This window comes from Eptesicus fuscus, chromosome 9 (genome assembly GCF_027574615.1).
Source record: "Eptesicus fuscus isolate TK198812 chromosome 9, DD_ASM_mEF_20220401, whole genome shotgun sequence".
Classification (NCBI taxonomy): domain Eukaryota; kingdom Metazoa; phylum Chordata; class Mammalia; order Chiroptera; family Vespertilionidae; genus Eptesicus; species Eptesicus fuscus.
In genome coordinates this window covers 80,534,956-80,553,140 of record NC_072481.1, presented here as the reverse complement: position 1 = coordinate 80,553,140, position 18,185 = coordinate 80,534,956, and the positions used below count along the sequence as shown (strand labels likewise).

General features: G+C 41.3%; 1 protein-coding gene across 1 annotated transcript in view; it reads left to right on the top strand.

Moving 5' to 3' along the window:
* The window catches only part of JARID2 (jumonji and AT-rich interaction domain containing 2), a 287,887-nt gene that overhangs the window by 160,324 nt on the left and 109,378 nt on the right, over positions 1–18,185 (top strand). Inside the window, exon 4 of the mRNA XM_008146096.3 lies at positions 11,054–11,195. Coding sequence (XP_008144318.2) covers positions 11,054–11,195 — 142 coding nt within the window. The remainder of the gene's footprint in view (positions 1–11,053; positions 11,196–18,185) is intronic.

The window sequence follows — 18,185 nt, the reverse complement described above, 5'->3', positions numbered from 1 at the left end:
TTAAAAACCCAAAAGCTTATGAGATATGAAAGGAGATGCAAACTCCAGTTATCTGAGGCCAGGGAGCTGGCCAGCCTTGTTGGAGTCTTGCCTTTTTCACCCTTCTTGCAGCTGCCAGGCTACAAAGCCTGTTTTGTGAAAGATCCTCAAGAAACAATGAGGGAAAACAGCTTCTATTTTATTAGATTAGATGAATTTATGTGCCTGGGGGAGGGGTGTCCATGTGTTGGGGTAGGGAGGGCAGCTGTGGCCCATGTGGTCCTCACATAAGTAACCCTGGTCGCTGGAATTGGAGGGAGGGAGAGGGTGGGCTGAAGGAGGAGCATGTGGAAAGAGATTTCTGCAGTCTGTCTGGAGAGCTGCCCAGGTTTCCCAGCCAAAAAAACAAATAAAAATAAATAAAAGGCAAGTGCTGAATGACACAGATTATGATATTAAAAAGGGATGCCATTGAAAATGTGCCATGGACCCCGCCATCCGTGGGGGTGGAGTGTGTGCATGAGTGGGGGCAGTGGTCTGACAGATTGGGCTTACAAGAAGTGTGGACTGCCCCCATCAAAGGTGCCCCCCACCCCACTCCCATGTCAGAAATCCTAAAATAAGGATTTGTCTGCATTGCAGGTTGGGGAAATTGCAGGATGAGACGCTAGTCTTTTTCTTTTTTTTAAATTTTAATTTATGGGGAGTGGGAAAAAGCCCGAGACCCCTCCTCTTGGGTATTAGATTCCCTCCCACTCAAATAAATAACCTACGCTCCCTGGCTCCCTGGTGTGCACATCCCCTCTCCCCTCTCCCCTCCCCCGTGCCCCTGGGCTGTCCTATTGCTGCGCGGAATCTGCACTGCCGGAATCTGCACTGCCGCCTGCTTATTACGTACTGGGAGGATTGTTGACAAGTGCTCTGGAGCCTGCCTCCCCGCGCTCTTCCTTCCTCTCTCTCCCTCCCTCCCTCCCTCTGTCCTCCTTCCTCTCTGTCTCTCTGCAATGATCCGGCTCTGAGGATGGCTGCTCCACGGGTCTGTCAGGTGCAGTTTTTGGTGGCTTATCTTGAGGAACCTGGGATAGAAGGTCTGTTCCTATAAATAAAATAAAAACCAAATAGCTCTATATTTGTTTCAGGCTGGTATGGCCTTTGTTGGAGAAATAGGCCTTTTGTGGGTTTCCCTACTGGGGTCCTGATTAATCCATTATGGATGGCAAGGTGCTATGTACATGAGTATGTAAAAAGTGTTGTGATTTGCTTAATATTAATATTCTTTTAGCTTTGATATCCTCCCTAGGGGTAGTGCTGGCTCCTGCAAAGGCACTGTGGAAATTTACAAGAGAGAATTAATGTCGCTCTTAAAGCATTTAGCTCTGTTGACCATTTTGGCCAAATCTGCAGTTTCAGCCAGGCTTGTATGAATTTAGACATTTCTTTCTGGGGTCTGAATGCCATCCAGCTATGGCTGGTCCTTTTATTTTATTACCAATGAATGTGATCATTTCCAGCATTTAAAAAAATAGATGTTTGCTTCAAGTTAATTAGTTCATCCTTACCATAGCTTTGGTTTTCTTTATAAACAGCATGATGGTTTTATTTCCCTTCAGACTATCTCTTGTCTTCTCTCCTTGAAAGATAGAGGAAACTGAGGCATGTAAATAGATACTAAGTGATTCTAGGTTAGACCTTACAGCTTTAAACTTCCAGTGCTCTCGATTCTTCTGCCTTCATCTATATTTGTGTTAATACATAAAAACACGAATGAATTTTAGGAGCCATTTATTTCAGGTGCCTCATTATTTTTACAGATTTTGTGGCCACATGCTTGGAGCTCTGCTTTCTGTTCTGCTTCCGTTCGATTTCAGCATTGGAAAGAATAGAGGCAGTAGGCCTCTCTGAACTTGTTTGCTGTCAGCAGATTTTTTTTTTAATTGATCAAAAAAAATTTTTTTTTTTGCTTTAAATAGCCCACTTAATCCTTTTTCATATTCATCTGAAAAGTGGGCGTGCAGTTGATCGGCCTATGTGTGAGTGAGGTAATGAAGGTACCGGGAAACCTGCTCCTCCCAGTCATGCTACAGACAAAATAATGTAGAACTTCTATGGGATCCACTTGTATTGTCTTATGGAATCAAGGCAGCCAGAGAGGTTTGGGAGTAAGGGTGTGACATTTACTTAGCCAAGAATTATGATGTCAGTCAGGACACAAAGTATTTTGCGTTGTGCCTATTTATCATCATAGACTAGTACACAAAACTATTAATCTGATGGGATTTGTTGATTTGCATTCAAGCCAGCTTTGCTCAACTTGGTAGAGATTTGCTAATAATATTTGAGAGCCTGTTTCTTTGACTAACTTACATTTATGTGGGGAAAATGTAAGGATGGTGTGAAGCTTTAAAGATTATAAAAACACACATATACAGTCATTACTTAAAGGTAGGCTAGCACTAGCTCTCTGATAACATCACTAGCTATCTCAGAACATGTTGTATATATGGAAATCTTCCTTTGAGAAGTGCTAATTCCATGATTTGCAAAATCGGATTTTGTCTTGTTATCTGAACATAAAACTTTAAACATGTTGGTCTCATATTATGCTCGGCAACGATGCTATTGTTTTGTAGTTCATTTTCCATCAGCCCAACATTGTCTTTAATCACTTTGCTTCTGAATGTGGAAGGCAGTCTTTGACCTCTGGGGTGTTTAGTACTGGACCATCTGAGAGTGGCATGTCCTAGAGGACTCCAAGGATTCCTTCTTTTGATGGACAATTATAACTGGGTTGCCCAGGTGGCATGCACTTGACTGGTTTTGCCTGTATAGAATTAGTAAGGTGTGGGGATGGGGATGGGTCTAGAGGAGTTAGGATTGCTCTACAATGAGAAGTTGTTCTTTTGCATCCAATGTGGATGTTTATATTTTAATAATAATTATTGTTCAAGTTACTGTACCTTTCCTGTTTGTTAAAGCTGAAAAATGAGTGAAAAGGAAGAGATATTGTAGAGGGAGGGGGAGCCCTTTCCCCAAAGAAGTAAGAGAGCTGCACCCAAATGCACAGTATGTTTTGCTCACTGTTATCAGAATTTCAGTAGCTTCTGGGTTGGTCCAGAAATCTTACCTAGAGATCATGGAGCCTTCCCACTGAGTGCTTTTTATATGGAATGAAGTTCAGCCGTGGTGTTTTGGGTGGTGTTTTGGTTGGCGTTTTCCAGTGACAGTGTTTTTCCTCCTCTTTTGACTCTTGGGAAGGACTTGCGAAGGAGAGATCTTTTGTCTTTTGATCATCTTCATTCATTTGGGGTTTATGCAGCTTGAATAGGGCTGATTTCCTCATAGCAATAATCTGGTCACCCTTCCTGTGTGTAAATGTGCGTCTCTTTGGGTGGGCTCTTTCCTTTGTGCCTGAAGGTGAGGCAATGCCTTCTGAGCTCCCTGTTCTCCCTGTTCTGGGCTCCCTTCTGGGCTCTAATCCTGCTGGGCTCTCACATTTAGCCATTGGCTTGATTCTGAAATAGGAAAAAAGGGAGGGGGTCAGATGCTTTTTTTGCTTACCCAGTGGCCCAACTTTTCCACGTTACTAATTACCACTGTGTCAGGTTTTTACCTAACACTAATTCTCAAAAAATTGAGCATGCGAAGGAGGTTTAGAATCCCCAAGATTTTTGGGGGGATAAAGGTTTGTCTGGTGGCTGTGAAGGGCTCCTATGGGTTCCATTGAATCCATCTCTCTCTCCATCCACCTACCTACCATCCTTTTGGGTGTTAAACTAACAAAAAACCCATGTTTTCCCTGTGTCGTAGGACTCTTTGACCCTTGGCACTTTTTGGACCGCGTTTTCTTGGTTGGAATAGGAAATCTCCATAGCTGATTTGAGAGTAGACAAAGGGGAGCCCAGGTCTGCTCAGGGGCCATTCTCCTGGGGGAAAGGGGTAATTATTTTCCCTAAGCCGAGGTATTAAACCTCTTTCATTTGCGCTTCGCTGACCATGAGTGTGACGGTGACATCATGCCTCACGATTGCCATTTGTTCCCAGCCCTTTCAGCATTTCGATAAGGAGAGGATGTCAGTGGACCGGCCTGGGCTTGGCTTCGCTGACATCTCTGCACTGCTCACCCTCTTCCTGGAGCCCTAGGACGGATGGAAGAGTTTAGCTGCTGACCCGAAAATGTATAGTTGGGTTTTAACTCCATATTCCTGTTGAACCTGTGAAACTGGCCTGAGCAGATTTTCCCTAGCATACAAATGCAAAAAGCCAGCAATCCAATTTTTCTCTCAAAATTTGAGTAAAAATAGGTGTTTTCATTAGTAATGGCAGCAAGCTATGCATTCTGACTACCTCAGAGAGAGTTCTACCTCAACCAAGGGGCTGCTTTTATAATTTTTCTCTCAACTCAGAGGGCTGCAGCCAACCCCATCCCCCAACACACACACACTCAAGCACACACAGCTGCTGAAACGAAAGCTCTCTTTGGATGCTTGACTGTTTAATATGTAATGTGATACCTTGTCTCACAGTGACAGGGTGACAGACGGGCATTGGCTCCATAATACAGAATTACCTTTTGTGCATCCCTCCTACAACAAAGCCAAATCCATTGACTCTCCCTAATATGGTAATGCGTCTGGTGTGCTCCAGATGTTTTGGAAGCTCAGAACAGCTTCAAAGTCTCCTTGTTTTTCTTTTTTCTTTAACCCTTCCTTCTTTAAGCATTGCTTTTGTGAAATAGAAGCATTAGATTTTTCTTAGTTTTTATATTGTAATGGACATGTAGATAAGGAGAGGACTAGAGAAACGTCTTTATGTCTAAAACATCATAAAATTATAAGGACTGTACATACATTCTAGTCCTTTTTTCAGATATTAGTAAAGAATTACCTTCTATGTGTGTTTGTGTTCTGAAATCCGTGGCTCTCATCAGTTGCTTAGTTGAAGTTCCTTTAGCCTCCTTTCTCCTTTATGTTTCAGTTTTCCCAGCCCCTTTTACGTTAAGGCAAAAGGAAGATCAAGAACAGGAATTTGTATTACCCTTCGCTGCTGCTGTTCTAGGCTTAGTTTTGGTGTGTGGCCTTCTATCTTTTCATTTCTCGCTGATTTGGAAGATGGGATGAAAAGTTCCGGAATTTGATGGCAGGGTCTGTTGTATCTGATCTCCTTGGGGTTCCCAGTGTGAGAGAATGGGCCCTGCCATTGTGGTGGATGCGTGGTCTTAGGCCTGTGGCGTGCCGCTCCTCTCAGCTGATGGTGACTAGCTGAGGTTACAGGCAGTCCCCAGGCTGCCTTTACTGCAGTGATTTGGAATTTTCAGCTCATATTTATTGCTTTTGTCAAAGACAATAGACGCAGTTTAATTTAAGTTCAACCTACTGAATATTAATAGAGGAGAACAAATGCTAATGTGGGGAGACTGAATCCTTGGGCCATTCAGTTTCCTCTGTTTAACCTCCTGTCCCCAACAAAGGTTTGTTTAGGCTGGGGGAGGGGTTTGGGAAAATAAAAACCAGTTTGTGTTTGAAGGAGGAGGAGATGCCTTTTCATCTTTTCTCATTTACTAACAATAATAATTTTAAAAATTGTTAGTAGGGCTTTGTTAGAGGGAGGAAAAGGTAGCACCCATTTGCTCGTCTAATATAATAATGGGTATTCTGCCCTGTGGCATCATAGCCCATCTTGCTGACCTGGCTCTTTTGGATTGGGCAGGCAGTAGGATTTGGATGAAAACATTCAAAATGAAAGGGGGTAGTCAGTATACTGGAGATGTTAAAAGGGTGTGTGTGGGTGTGTGTGTGTGTGTGTGTGTGTGTGTGTAGGTGTGTACAAAAGAAAACCCAGGTTTATCCAACCATGTAAACTAAAAATAAATGTGAATGTTCTTTGTGCTGACATACACAGGATGGTAGCACTCATTTTGAAAAAGTCATTCATATGCAGAACAAGTCAGTCTCTCCCCATCCACCCCCCCTGCTGTAAAAGCTGGGAAATGCTAAGGTCATTCAATTTGCATAACAGGCAATCAATTTCCTGGCCTGGGCCCCATTTTCCTATTCTGGAAAGTCAGTCCACAAGCTACCTCTCTTGTACTTGAGGTAATCAGTCATTGTTAATCCTTGGAATGGGGAAAATTTTGGAGCTCTTTGAAGAGATTAGCCTGGTAAGGGCTTCTGAACAATGGACCCACTACTTTTATTTCTTTTAATGTAGCACAGTCTTGCCTTAGTATTTCAGATCATCCTCATCTGTTTGCCTCACAATGGGCTCACATACAGTCCATTAAAATTCCCCATTTTTCATTAAAAATATTATAGACCAGTTTCCCTGCACTTGTAGCTTGGACATTTGATTTTTTGAAGGGAATAAACATTATATGCCTTTTTACACTGAAGTCTCTTAGATATGAACACCTTTCCCAGCCTGTTACTTATTAAAAGTCTGTATTTGTCATTAGCGGACTCTTATAGCTCTGTGATAGGTTTTGTTCTTTTTTTCACTTCACAAATCAGTGATAAAAGGTGGCAGGCAGAATGCCCATACAGAACTTTGGGACTGGGTGTCTCACTGTGTGAGAAATGGCTCACCTGTCCAAATTTCAAATGATGGACTAGGAAACCAGAAGCATGGTGAAAATGAGACTTTTAATAACACTCTTAAGAGCGGGTGCCCATTTTACAGTATCACAAGTGGGGCAAGGAACATAGCCTATTTATTTAGACCCTCCTCCAGTTCCTCATTGGCTGAGTACTATTTGGTCACCTGTTTCCTAATAGGTCACCTAGGTCTTGCTGTCTCCCACTGGGTTATTTAAAAAAATGAGCTGGGGCCTTCTCTAGTTGCCTCCACCTCCCTTTGTCTAGGGGAATCTTCCTAGGACTCTTGCTATCAGCCACATTAATAACTCTCATCCTCTCTCCCCCACCCTCACATCCTGTTTGCTCTGGGGATATTCAGCAGCAGCCTGGCCACATGCTGTTTCTTTTCTGTGAAGATAAATCAGATGTTGTTTCTTACAACTGTGAGTTGTATGGTGATAGTTTGTGCAGTATAATTTATTTTCTTGGACTTCATTCACACTTGCCTAGAGCTTTATAGTGTTTTAAGGTAATCAGGTCTCTTACGCATTTGAACCTCGTTTTCTCCTACAATAGTGGTTCTCAAAAGGTAGTTTCTAGACCAGCCAGAGCAACATCAGTGCCAGCTGGGAATTTGTTAGAATAACATAACTGGGTTGAGGACTAGAGGACTGTATTTGACAAAGCTCTCCAGGTGATTTTTTACTCATGATCAAGTTTGAGAATCACTACTACTGTCTACAATCTACTGAGATTATTCTTGTTAGAAGGACAAGTGTATAGCTGTCATTGAATATCTTAACTTTTCTCTGCTAAATCATTCACTCACTTGCTGCTTCCTCACTCAGAAAATACCTAAGGTCTTGTTATGTACCTAAGGGTAAGGCAGCATTTCTTCTCCACCTTCACCTAGCAGCGTCTAGTTCTTCCTTATTTCCTCCTTGATCCAAATTTATTTTCAAAACCACTCGTCCTTTCCTCCCCGCTACCCCCTCCCCTTCTCCTCTCTCTTCTCTCTTTCCTTTTCCTTTCTTTCATTTCCCTAATGCATTAAACAGCACCAGAGGCATGGATGCATAGAATGGACACACAGATCTCCAAGGGGAGGAAGGTGGAGGGGACTGGAAGAGATTAACCAGAGAACATGTATGCATAGCCATGGACATCTACACTAATAAAAGAGTAAGATGCAAATTTACTGTAACTTCGACGCCCACCAGCCAATCAGGAGTGAGTATGCAAATTATACTCAGGCGCCCAGCAGCCGGGGGCGGGGCAGGATGCTTGCGTTGTCACCATGGCGATGACGCAGGCGTTCCGCAATGCCCCAACCGCTCAGGGCCTCTGGGCAGCGTGGGAAGGCGGAAAGGCAGCTCCGGGCCGGAGCGAAGGCGGTGCCGGCAGCCAGGGGAAGGAAGGCCCATTCTTGCATGAATCTTCGTGCATCGGGCCTCTCGTTAAAATAATAATGTTGTGAAGGCCTGGTGGGGGGCGGGCAGCGGAGGTTGAGTGGAGGGGGGCAAAGAGGAGGGAAAATGGGGGACATCTGTAATCTATAATAATAAAAGCGTAATATGCTAATTAAACTTGACGTCCTTCTGGACAAAGCCAGGGCTACTAAGGAAGCCTGGGTCCCCGGTGCCAGAGGGAAGCCGGTGCCGGCAGCCAGGGGAAGGAAGGCCTACTCTTGCACAAATTTTGTGCTCGGGCCTCTAGTAATGTCAATAATAAAAAGATAGAAAATTGAGATAAAAAAACAAAAACGAAAACACCACACACACAAAAATACATCACTTCTTTTTACTCCTCCTTCACCACCACTGTCACACTGGTTTTCGTGTTCTGATTTTAGGCATAATGCAAATTCCACCTTTGCTCTTCTTGTGCTGGTATTGCAAGCTTGCTTGCTGGCTCCACTGAGTCATGTTCATTGCCCTCCTCTGTCACTTTTTCTTGCCCTATAAGTGCAAAGTTTCTTCTTTGCACATACTACTAACTGGTACAACCATGTGTGCTTGTCCATCTATCTCCTCTCACTGGAATTTAGATTTTGATTGGGATGCCTATATCCCTGGCATATATGGGGGGTATTAAGAAAATGAATGGATGAATATATATTCCCTCTCTTCTTTCCTGCTTTATTCTCCTCTATGTACTTATGTACTATTGAAATATTGGAACTCAACCAAGAGTACACATATTTAGATGCATATCTGCTTTATTTTCTTATTAATTTTACATATGGTGCTGTAACTAGAATTTTTACTATGAATTTTCCATTCTTTTCAAGTGTGGCAATTCATTCATCTTGTCTTCTTTTTACATATGTGACATATTATGTCCCTGGCCAGTTTCCTAAGTCAGTTATCTGTATCTTCCTACTGTTTGTTGGGCTGTTTTGGTGGGCTGGCAAGTCTCCTATCCACAATGTGACGTTACCAAAGTGCTCTAATTTGGTGTTGATACATAAAGATGTAATTTCAACCCACATATGTAGTTTTAGTTTTCTAGAGCTACATTAAAAAATATTAAAAAGCAGGTAAGATTAATTTTAGTATATTTGATAAAATATATCCAAACTATGTCAAGAATTAATATGACATTATTAATCAAATGCTGGTTACACTGTTTTAAATTAATAATAAAAATGTTTTTCCTCATTCATGCTAGCCATGTTTCATATGCTCAGTAGTGGCCACTGTAATGACCACAGCTCTAATCTTTGTAACGTCAGCCTCAGTTCTACCCTTAGACTCATAGATTTATATACAGTTATGTCCCTTTTTTGCCTCAGTGCAAATTCCCCACATTTCTCTTTCTTTGGGAAGTTGTATACATTTTCATTTCCATATTGTATTCATGAGTCCCAAAGCCACATGTGTCAGTAACAGCCACGGGATTGTATTTACTGCACTGAATTAGATTTCCAACCTCATGTTATTACAGATACTCTGAAATGATGTAAAAATAGATAACTGAAGAACTGCATGCATAAACAGGTCAAGTCCCAGGGCTTTGTTGCAGTGTACAATGTTCTTTCAGAAAATTTTAACCAATATATAGGATAGTGTAATCTACATAGTGTTTAGTGCAACTAACAGGAACCACTTTTTCAACCTAAAAGGGATCTAATACAGCGAATTAAGTGCGTACAAAATTGGTGCAACATTTAGAAGAACTAAAATCAAGGGGTCACCCAGCACATTTGGCTTCATTTAAAAGCCAAGTACCATGACTATTTTACAGATACTGTGCTAGCATTCCTACTGATGCCCCTGAGGCTGGTGACTAGACTGTGAAATTGGGGGTCAGTTGCTGTGGACACTTTTGTTGGTACAAGCATCCCCATGGGTAGAATCTAAGTTGTATCAAGAACCTTAGATGCAAGGACATCTGAATGCTAGAAGACCCCTCAGGCTTTTATTCAATTGTCACCCATTAATGTGGCCTTACTGCTTGTTAAATACTTCCATATTACCTGGCATAACCCTTCCCTAGGAACTTTCTCCAGTATAGTTACACATGCTGGGCCTCCACAACTCCCTCTTCTACATGGTGCTATAAATGTAGTAATAGATAGTCCTGATACTTTAAGACAGTCAAAGGCAAATATGGTGACTGTCTAAGATAATGGACTAGAGGCCTGGGGCACGAAATTCTTGCACTTGGCAGAGGTCCCTCAGCCCGGCCTGTGCCTGCTCGTAATCCAGGAGCCCTTGAGGGATGTCCGACTGCCGGCTTAGGGAGTGGGCCTAAGCCTGCAGTCTGACATCCTTAGTGCTGCCGTGGAGTTGGGAGAGGTTCCCACCACCGCCACTGCACTTGCGAGCCATGAGCCCGACTTCTGGCTGAGCAGTGCTCCCTCTGTGGGAGCACACTGACCACCAGGGGGCAGCTCCTGCATTGAACGTCTGCCCCTGGTGGTCAGTGCGCATCATAGTGACCGGTTGTTCTGGCATTCAGTTGATTTGCATATTATCTTTTTATTATATAGGATTGCTATGAAGAGGAAGTTGGGTAGTAGGATTTCTAGTTAATAACTAAGATGTGGCTATACAGTAATGACACTTTTTCTTATATGGCAGGTACTAGTCCTTGAAGGCAATTCCATAAAGGACTTCAGTATTTCTAGAGTAAATATTTAGCCCTTCAAGGTTAACTAGTTTGAATTGGTAATACTTGAGATGCCTTTCTTCTCTTCTACTCCCAGCCCTAAAAGATATTTATGTACTTAAAAAAGAATCCTTCAGTATATTATTATAATTAAAGATTTCTGCTTGAATTTTTTTTTTTTACTATTAAAATTGTTTATTTGTTAGGCATTCACTCCTGTAAAAGGTTCAAAGTAGATGAGGTATGATTTTTTTTTCCCCATTCAAAAGAGATATGTGCCTTTAAATTCTTTTCTATCCATCACAAGCCATTGTGTAGGGTTAACTGTGGTAAAGTGCTGCTTCCTGATGTCATGTGTTTAAGTGTTTGTCCCCTTTTCTTACCCGTAGGGCTCCTTGGTAATGGCCAGTCTAAGGGATTAGGACCAGCATCAGAACAGTCAGAGAATGAGAAGGATGATGCATCCCAAGTGTCCTCTACTAGCAACGATGTTAGTTCTTCAGATTTTGAAGAAGGGCCGTCGAGGAAAAGGTTAGTACCCAAGGCTGAAAGTATTGGGGCCTTAAACCAGGGACTGCAAACGAGGTGTCAGTTTTTGCCACATGGAAACAAACTTGGGCCCATTCACGCAGTCTCCCGATTTTTCATAGAGGAGTCGGAGTTCTAATTTTTATATTAAATGTCCTGGTATCAAAATATAGTCCACTAATTATAACTAAAAAATAAATACACACAAAAAATGGTATGGGCCAAGTAAAACATGTTATTGCCATAAAAATTGGCCAGAGTCACCAATGTGTAATTCTTGTATTCATTTTAAAATACATATTTATTTTTATTGATTTTAGAGAGGAAGGGAGAGGGAGAGAGGGATAGAAACATCAATGATGAGAATTGATTAGCTGCCTTCTGCACACCCCCTACTGGGGATCGAGCCCACAACCCTGGCATGAGCCCTGACCGGGAATCAAGCCCTGACCTGGTTCATAGGTTAATGCTCAACCACTGAGCCATGCCAGCTGGACCTGTCTTATGTTCATTTTAATAGATTGTTTATTAGTAGTATTTCTTGAGTATAATAGATGGTGTTTTGCCATTCCTAAAAAGAATTGTTTCTAAGAATTTAAAGAATTAAATGTGTTTCTGAAAATTTCCCCCCCTCATCAGGAAAGCAAAATCCATATGGTGTTTAATCAGGTTAATAGTTGTGGAATAGGCTCTTAAAACTTGGAGTTTACCAGCAGGTGTTTTTTTTTTTTTTAATGACTTTTAAAAATAAACGTAAGATGGTTGAATAAGGAAGTTGGCTGTGGTAGCTAAGAGTTTGTGGTTTCATGGTCAAACAATGGCAGTGACATTATATAATGATGCTTTCAATTGGGTGTTTTAGAAACCCTTTTGCTTGTTATCTGCTTTATTTCATATCTTATGTGTTGTCCCCCACCATTTACCATTTAGAATTTATATTTCATTTTGTTTCTTTTCCGTTCTCATACTTAATGTTTTCCTGGATGACTAGATTAATGACATTTTCTTAGAATCTGTTAGTTTGAGAGGTTAGGGAAAGGAGAAAAATTTCCCCTGGTCTGGTCTTCTCTGTTTACTCTTTCTACAGAATTATAGTTACCCTTTGGAAACTATCTAGATGTTTATATCTAATGAAGAACTGAGTGTGGTGGAAAAGCAAAAGGATTTTAGCCATGCGTAGATATTTGAAATCCTTAACAGAACTATACTTTGGATCTGAAATTTGAGGTGCATCCCACCAAGTGTTAGTTTATTTTTTGCCAACATGGAATGTCTTTGTTTAAAAAGTTCCATGATACAGTGCCTGTATTAAGTAAGTTCCATCCTCAGTTTTCTTGTAATCATCAGCACTGTGTCTTGGATGTCACTGGATTTGTTGTTCAGTTAGCAAGCATGAATAAGAAGTATCTCTGCCAGTGTACTGGAATTTATATGCTACCCTTTTTAAGGACACTTTGGTGAGTGTGTAACATATTGCTCTGCCTCAATTTGAAAACTACACTATCACTAGAGGAGGGGAGCTCAGGATATGCTAAACCACACCAGTAAATATATTGGAATATGTAATGTTATCCAAGCTTCCAAACATGGTGGATGGTCATACATCTGGCATCATCTTTCATCTCCTTTTGTGGAGCAAAATTCTATGACTGTGTGGCTGGAAGTGATAGCACCCAGTCCTTTAGCTGTGTTGTGTAACTGTCCGTCACCCTCACCTCTGGTAAGACCCGGTTAGCGTGGGAGCTTGATGGTGAAGATCAGCAGGCCTCATTCTCTTGGAGGGGTCCTTTTTCCCTGGCTCCTTTCTCAGATGACAGTGCTGCTGGCTTCCTCTTTGCATGGTACACTGGTGTGGTGTGGCAGCTGTGTGCAAAGAATTTAGCTTTAAATCTCCAAGCCAGTGAAAAAGAGAACCTTTGTTCAGGGTGAACTTAAGGCAAATTTCATTATTGCTAATCTACTCTAATTTTTAATGTACTAAACATCTGAAATCTACCAGAGACTTACTGTAGATGGTTAACCTGTCAGGCTAGGTTTAGGGCTGGTCTGTGGTAGCCTGTATTACAGGTGAAGGGCTGTGTAATTGACCAACAGGTGGGGAAGTTAGGGACATACATTTCACAATGTTGCCGGGTATGTAATAACTACAAAAGAGTAACTTTTAATACTTTTCTGCTCACTTTTTTTTACCCCTCACTGGTAATTAATATAAATATTTAGTATAAATAATTTGGTAGGAACCCTGTCTTCTAAGGCAGAATGTGTGAACTGGAACCTGAATTCTTGGGGTTTTGTTAGTATACTGCAGCAATTTTCTTCCTTTTCATTCCATGGCACACATAAACTAATTGCTAAAATTCTGCGACACACTAAAAAATATACTTTTTGCCAATATGACAAAAAAAATTGTATAATTTTGATTCATTCACACCAGATGGCTATTGTGTTGGTTGTTGTCATTATTTTATTTGACAACCTAAGGGAAAAGCAGTTAGTGCCCCTGCCTAAATAGTCAGGTATTGTATGGTTTAAAGATTCTTGTAGCGCGCCGGTTGAAATATTCATACTGTAAGACTCCCCTTCATTTTACATAGATTGTATCTTTTCTTATACTTGACTGAGTGTGTCATCTCTGCCTCTAAGGAGTCAAGTCCAGAGTAACTTGTTAAAGTGGTTATTTCAAAATGTTACTTTAAGTTTAGGGTGGATTGTGGTCTAGATGCTACTTTTAACATTGTGTCTAAAATTCCCTAACCCTCCCAAATACATTGGAAGAGCAGGTTTTATGATTGACTGTTTGCATTCTCTGTTGTCATTTATACATCATACATTGAATTGTAAAAATCCAGGTCATGATTTATATATTTGCTTTGGAAAAAGCAAGCAGTCTGTACATTTTTGGAATGATATAAACTGCTAGCTCTTCTTGTTCAGTTAATTACTCTTTATAGATACTTGGTTTTAGGAATAGCACTTAATATACATTTTGTTTTGGTAGGGAGAGGGAAAGAAAGGAATTTTTACGCGTGGCTTCCTTAAGAAAAGTTAGTCTATGGTGTAGATTATGCCCTGAGTTTCCAACCTATAAATGGAAACAATTCCATTTTCTGATGACGCTTTTTAAGTCTTCAGTCAGAAAATGTGTGTGCAAAGTGTTATTTTTCTATAGGAAACCCCCTACGCTATGTTTTGCCTTTGGTTAAATGAAGTTGGGAGCTTTTCGGCACATAGGAAGCAGTAGAATCCAGAGATTTTAGTAATTATTTTTCTTGACAGAATTAAAAATAAAAAAGGTATCATTTTGCCTAGCCGTTAAAAAGTCATCATCTAAAGTGTGTCCGTCTCTCATTACACCCCCCCTCCCCCGTCTCTCTCTCTGTCTGATGATATTTCCTCCATTGAATTTCAGAGAGTGGAAAGAAGAGGGAGAAATGGAGAAATATCGATGTGAGAGAGATACGTTGATTGGTTGCTTGCCCGACCCAGGCTGGGGATTGAGCCTGCAATCAATGTACATGCCCTTGACCAGAATTGAACCCGAGACCCTTCAGTCCCCACTCTGACACTCTATTCATTGAGACAAACCGGCTAGGGCTAAAGTCACTCTTTGTAAAAGGAAAAGCCACCCTCTCTCTAGAAATCCTTTGCCTGTTTGATGGACATGGCTGCGCAGCCATTGAAGAGCTGAAGGACTTGGTGTGGTGGGAATTCCTAGGTGTTGGTTTTCCTTTCCCCCACCCCCCCCCCCCCCCTTTTTTTTTTTAATCATTGTGGTAGGTGTTTAAAATAATTTTTAAAATTATAATGTAGTTTTTAATGTTTAGAATGGGAACTATAGACTTTCAGCCTTTTATAGGCCTCTTCTGAATTTGATGGTGACCATACCTACCTAGCTCCTTCCCCTCCTTCCCACCTTATATTGCCTATCCTAATACACTTGATTATTGTAAAATTTGTATTTCCTGCAATAAGTATATGAGTATTTTCAGGAAACAGAGTGGACAGATTTTTGTCTGTCAGGTGTGGATTGACTGAGGGACTCTGAAATGGTTGTTGTGGAGATAGAGGTTATCTGTTTGGCTGATGGAAAGGAAGGTGTTGTACAAAGAAATTGGTGATGGTATATTTTTAGGTGCAAGTAAGTGAAGATCCAAAATGCGTGGTCCACAAAGAGGTCATTTGAATTGACCACTCAAATACATAGGAAAATGAACTGTGTATTTTATTTTATTTTTGGGTAGGTGGAGGAAATAGAGAGGAAAAATGTAAAGAGAGTGGTCTTTCTTAGGGACTGTCATGAGGACCTTGTATGTGGCACAATGATTAAGAGTATGGACTGGAGCTAGACATGTGGTTCTACCATCTGCTTGTTATATGCTCTTGGGCAGGTTCTGTTCCATTACTGGACCTCACTTTTATCACCTGTATAATGTCCTTGACAGTGGTCGGCAAACTCATCAGTCAACAGAGCCAAATATCAACAGTACAACGATTGAAATTTCTTTTGAGAGCCGAAAACCAACTTATGCGCATGGGCCACGAAGTTTCAATTGCACTGTATGTGTGCGCCTGCACGTGGTATTTTGTGGAAGAGCCACACTCAAGGGGCCAAAGAGCCGCATGTGGCTCGTGAGCCTCTGTTTGCCGACCACTAGTCTATGACAATAATAATCACCTCATGGTGGTTTTATTTGCTGAACAAGTTAATTCACGAAGAGCACTCAAGTGTATAATAAGTACTGTGTGCTAGATATTATTAGCTATCATCAGTGTATATGATACTTGAATTGCTACATGTGAATATGCACATTCATTGGAGACTTTGCAAACGTGGTTTATAGAGATTTTGATTTTATAAATTGTGATTTCTATCTTCCCTCCATGGCACCACTGTCAGCAGACATCTGTGGGCAGATGGAAAAGTGTGTCCCTCTTTTGAAATGATTGAGTCACAGGAAGGATCTCTGTGGTTGTATAGTGTGAAATTTCCTTCTCAAAGCTTGGTGTGACCAGGTATTTGCTTGCACAGAGCACGCAGAAGTGAAATGAGGTTGGGAGAGTAAAAAGTGCAGATTATGCCTCTGCAAGGACATAACTTTTCTTCTTGTTAAATAACAGAAAACCTGATATATTTTAGTTAGGCCTTTTATAGTATACTAGAGGCCCGGTGCATGAAAATTCATGCATTGGAGCAGGGTTCCCTCAGCCCGGCATGGCTTGCCTGCGCCTCAGGCGTCGGCTGGACAGCCGCCATATGAGGCTTGCCTGTGCTTTGGGCCAGCCCTGGGTGGCTGGGCAGCTGCCATCCGAGGCTTGCCTGTATCTTGGGCCGTCCCTGAGTGGCTGGGGGGCTGAGGGGACTGGGCGTCACCATCTGTGGCTGTGGGTGCCACCATCTTTGAGGGTGTGGCAGTCAATTAGCATATTCCCTCTTTATTGGCTGTGGGTGCTACCATCTTTGAGGGCATGGCAATCAGTTAGCATATTCCCTCCTTATTGGCTGTGGGCACCACCATCTTTGCGATGGCATGAAGGTCAATTAGCATATTTCCCCTTTATTAGATAGGAAGATTTATTAATTTCAAAGATAGTCCTCTTCCAGTAGATTGGATTTTGAATGTGAATTGTTTTAAGGGTGAAGATGCCTTGACTTAGTGCAGAGAATTTTCCTAGGCCAGTGATGGGCAACCTTTTGAGCTTGGTGTGTCAAACTTCACCAAAAAAACTGAGCATAACTCGGGTAGTGTGTCACTTTGAGGAAAAAACATTATTTCGCAAAAGTTTCATCCTCAGGAGCAGCAAATGTTTCATCCTCGGCGTGTCAGTGCTGACACGCGTGTCATAGGTTCGCCATCACTGCTAGACCAAGCATGTCAAACTTACGGCATGCAGTCCACAGGCTGTGAGTTTGACATGCCTGCTGTAGTCTGTACTTGAATTTCCCCTCCTTGTGCCGTGGCCTGAAAATTCTCAAGGTAGTAAGCTGAGCAATCATTTGTTTCCTATCTTTTGGGATTATAGTGCTTTATTATGTGCTGTTGATTGTCTCGTGTGGATTTTAGTTTTTTTCAGGCAGGAAGTAAATTTTGTCTCTAAAACTTGGTATTAGCTAGAAGCAAAAGTTCTGATCTATTCTTTGAATGCTAAATGAGGGAGAGCAAAACACACCACCAGGAAATATAACTACAATAGTCCCCCCTTTTATGTGGTCAGTCGCGGTCTAAACATTAAATGGAAAATTCCAGAAGCATACAATTCATAGTTTCAAATTATGTGCTATTCTGAGTTGTATGATAGAACCTCATGCTGTCTTGCTCTGTCCCACCTGGAATATGAGTCATCCCTTTGTTCAGCATATTCATGCTATATTGGTATCTCCCTGTCAGTCAATTATTAGCCCTCTCAGTTATCATGTGGACTGAGGTGTTACTGTAGTGCTTATGTTTAAGGAATTCTTATTTTACTTAGTGGCCCCAAAATGCGAGAGTGGTGGTGATGCTGGCAATTCGGACATGCCAAAGAGAAACCGTTTTTCCTTAAGTGAAAGGGTTTGCATGTATAGGAAAAAACATAGTATATATAGGTGGTTTCCAAACGGTATCCCCCTGCAGATAAGGAGAGACTTACCATAGTCATAACCTGTTCATTTATTTTTGTAAGTCATTAAAAGAGAAAACTGAGGATTGCATTAAGCCCTAATGCAACGAAAAAGACAATTTCAAAGTAAGGAAGCAATGATCTATTAAAAAAAAATCTCTCTCCACGAGAGAGCATGAAGTTCTAGAACTTCTGCCTCTAAAGGAAGGACTGCCTCTTTAGTAATATAACACATAGTGCTAATAAGTAAATCTTACCTTAATTTTCATGAAATGCCTGAAAAGTTTTATCATCCTTGTTTTATAGCTGAGTCAGCAAAGTTTACTATACCTTACTAATGACACATTTCTTAAATGTAGTAAAGTCAGGGTTTGAACCCAAGTCTTTGTAGCTGTA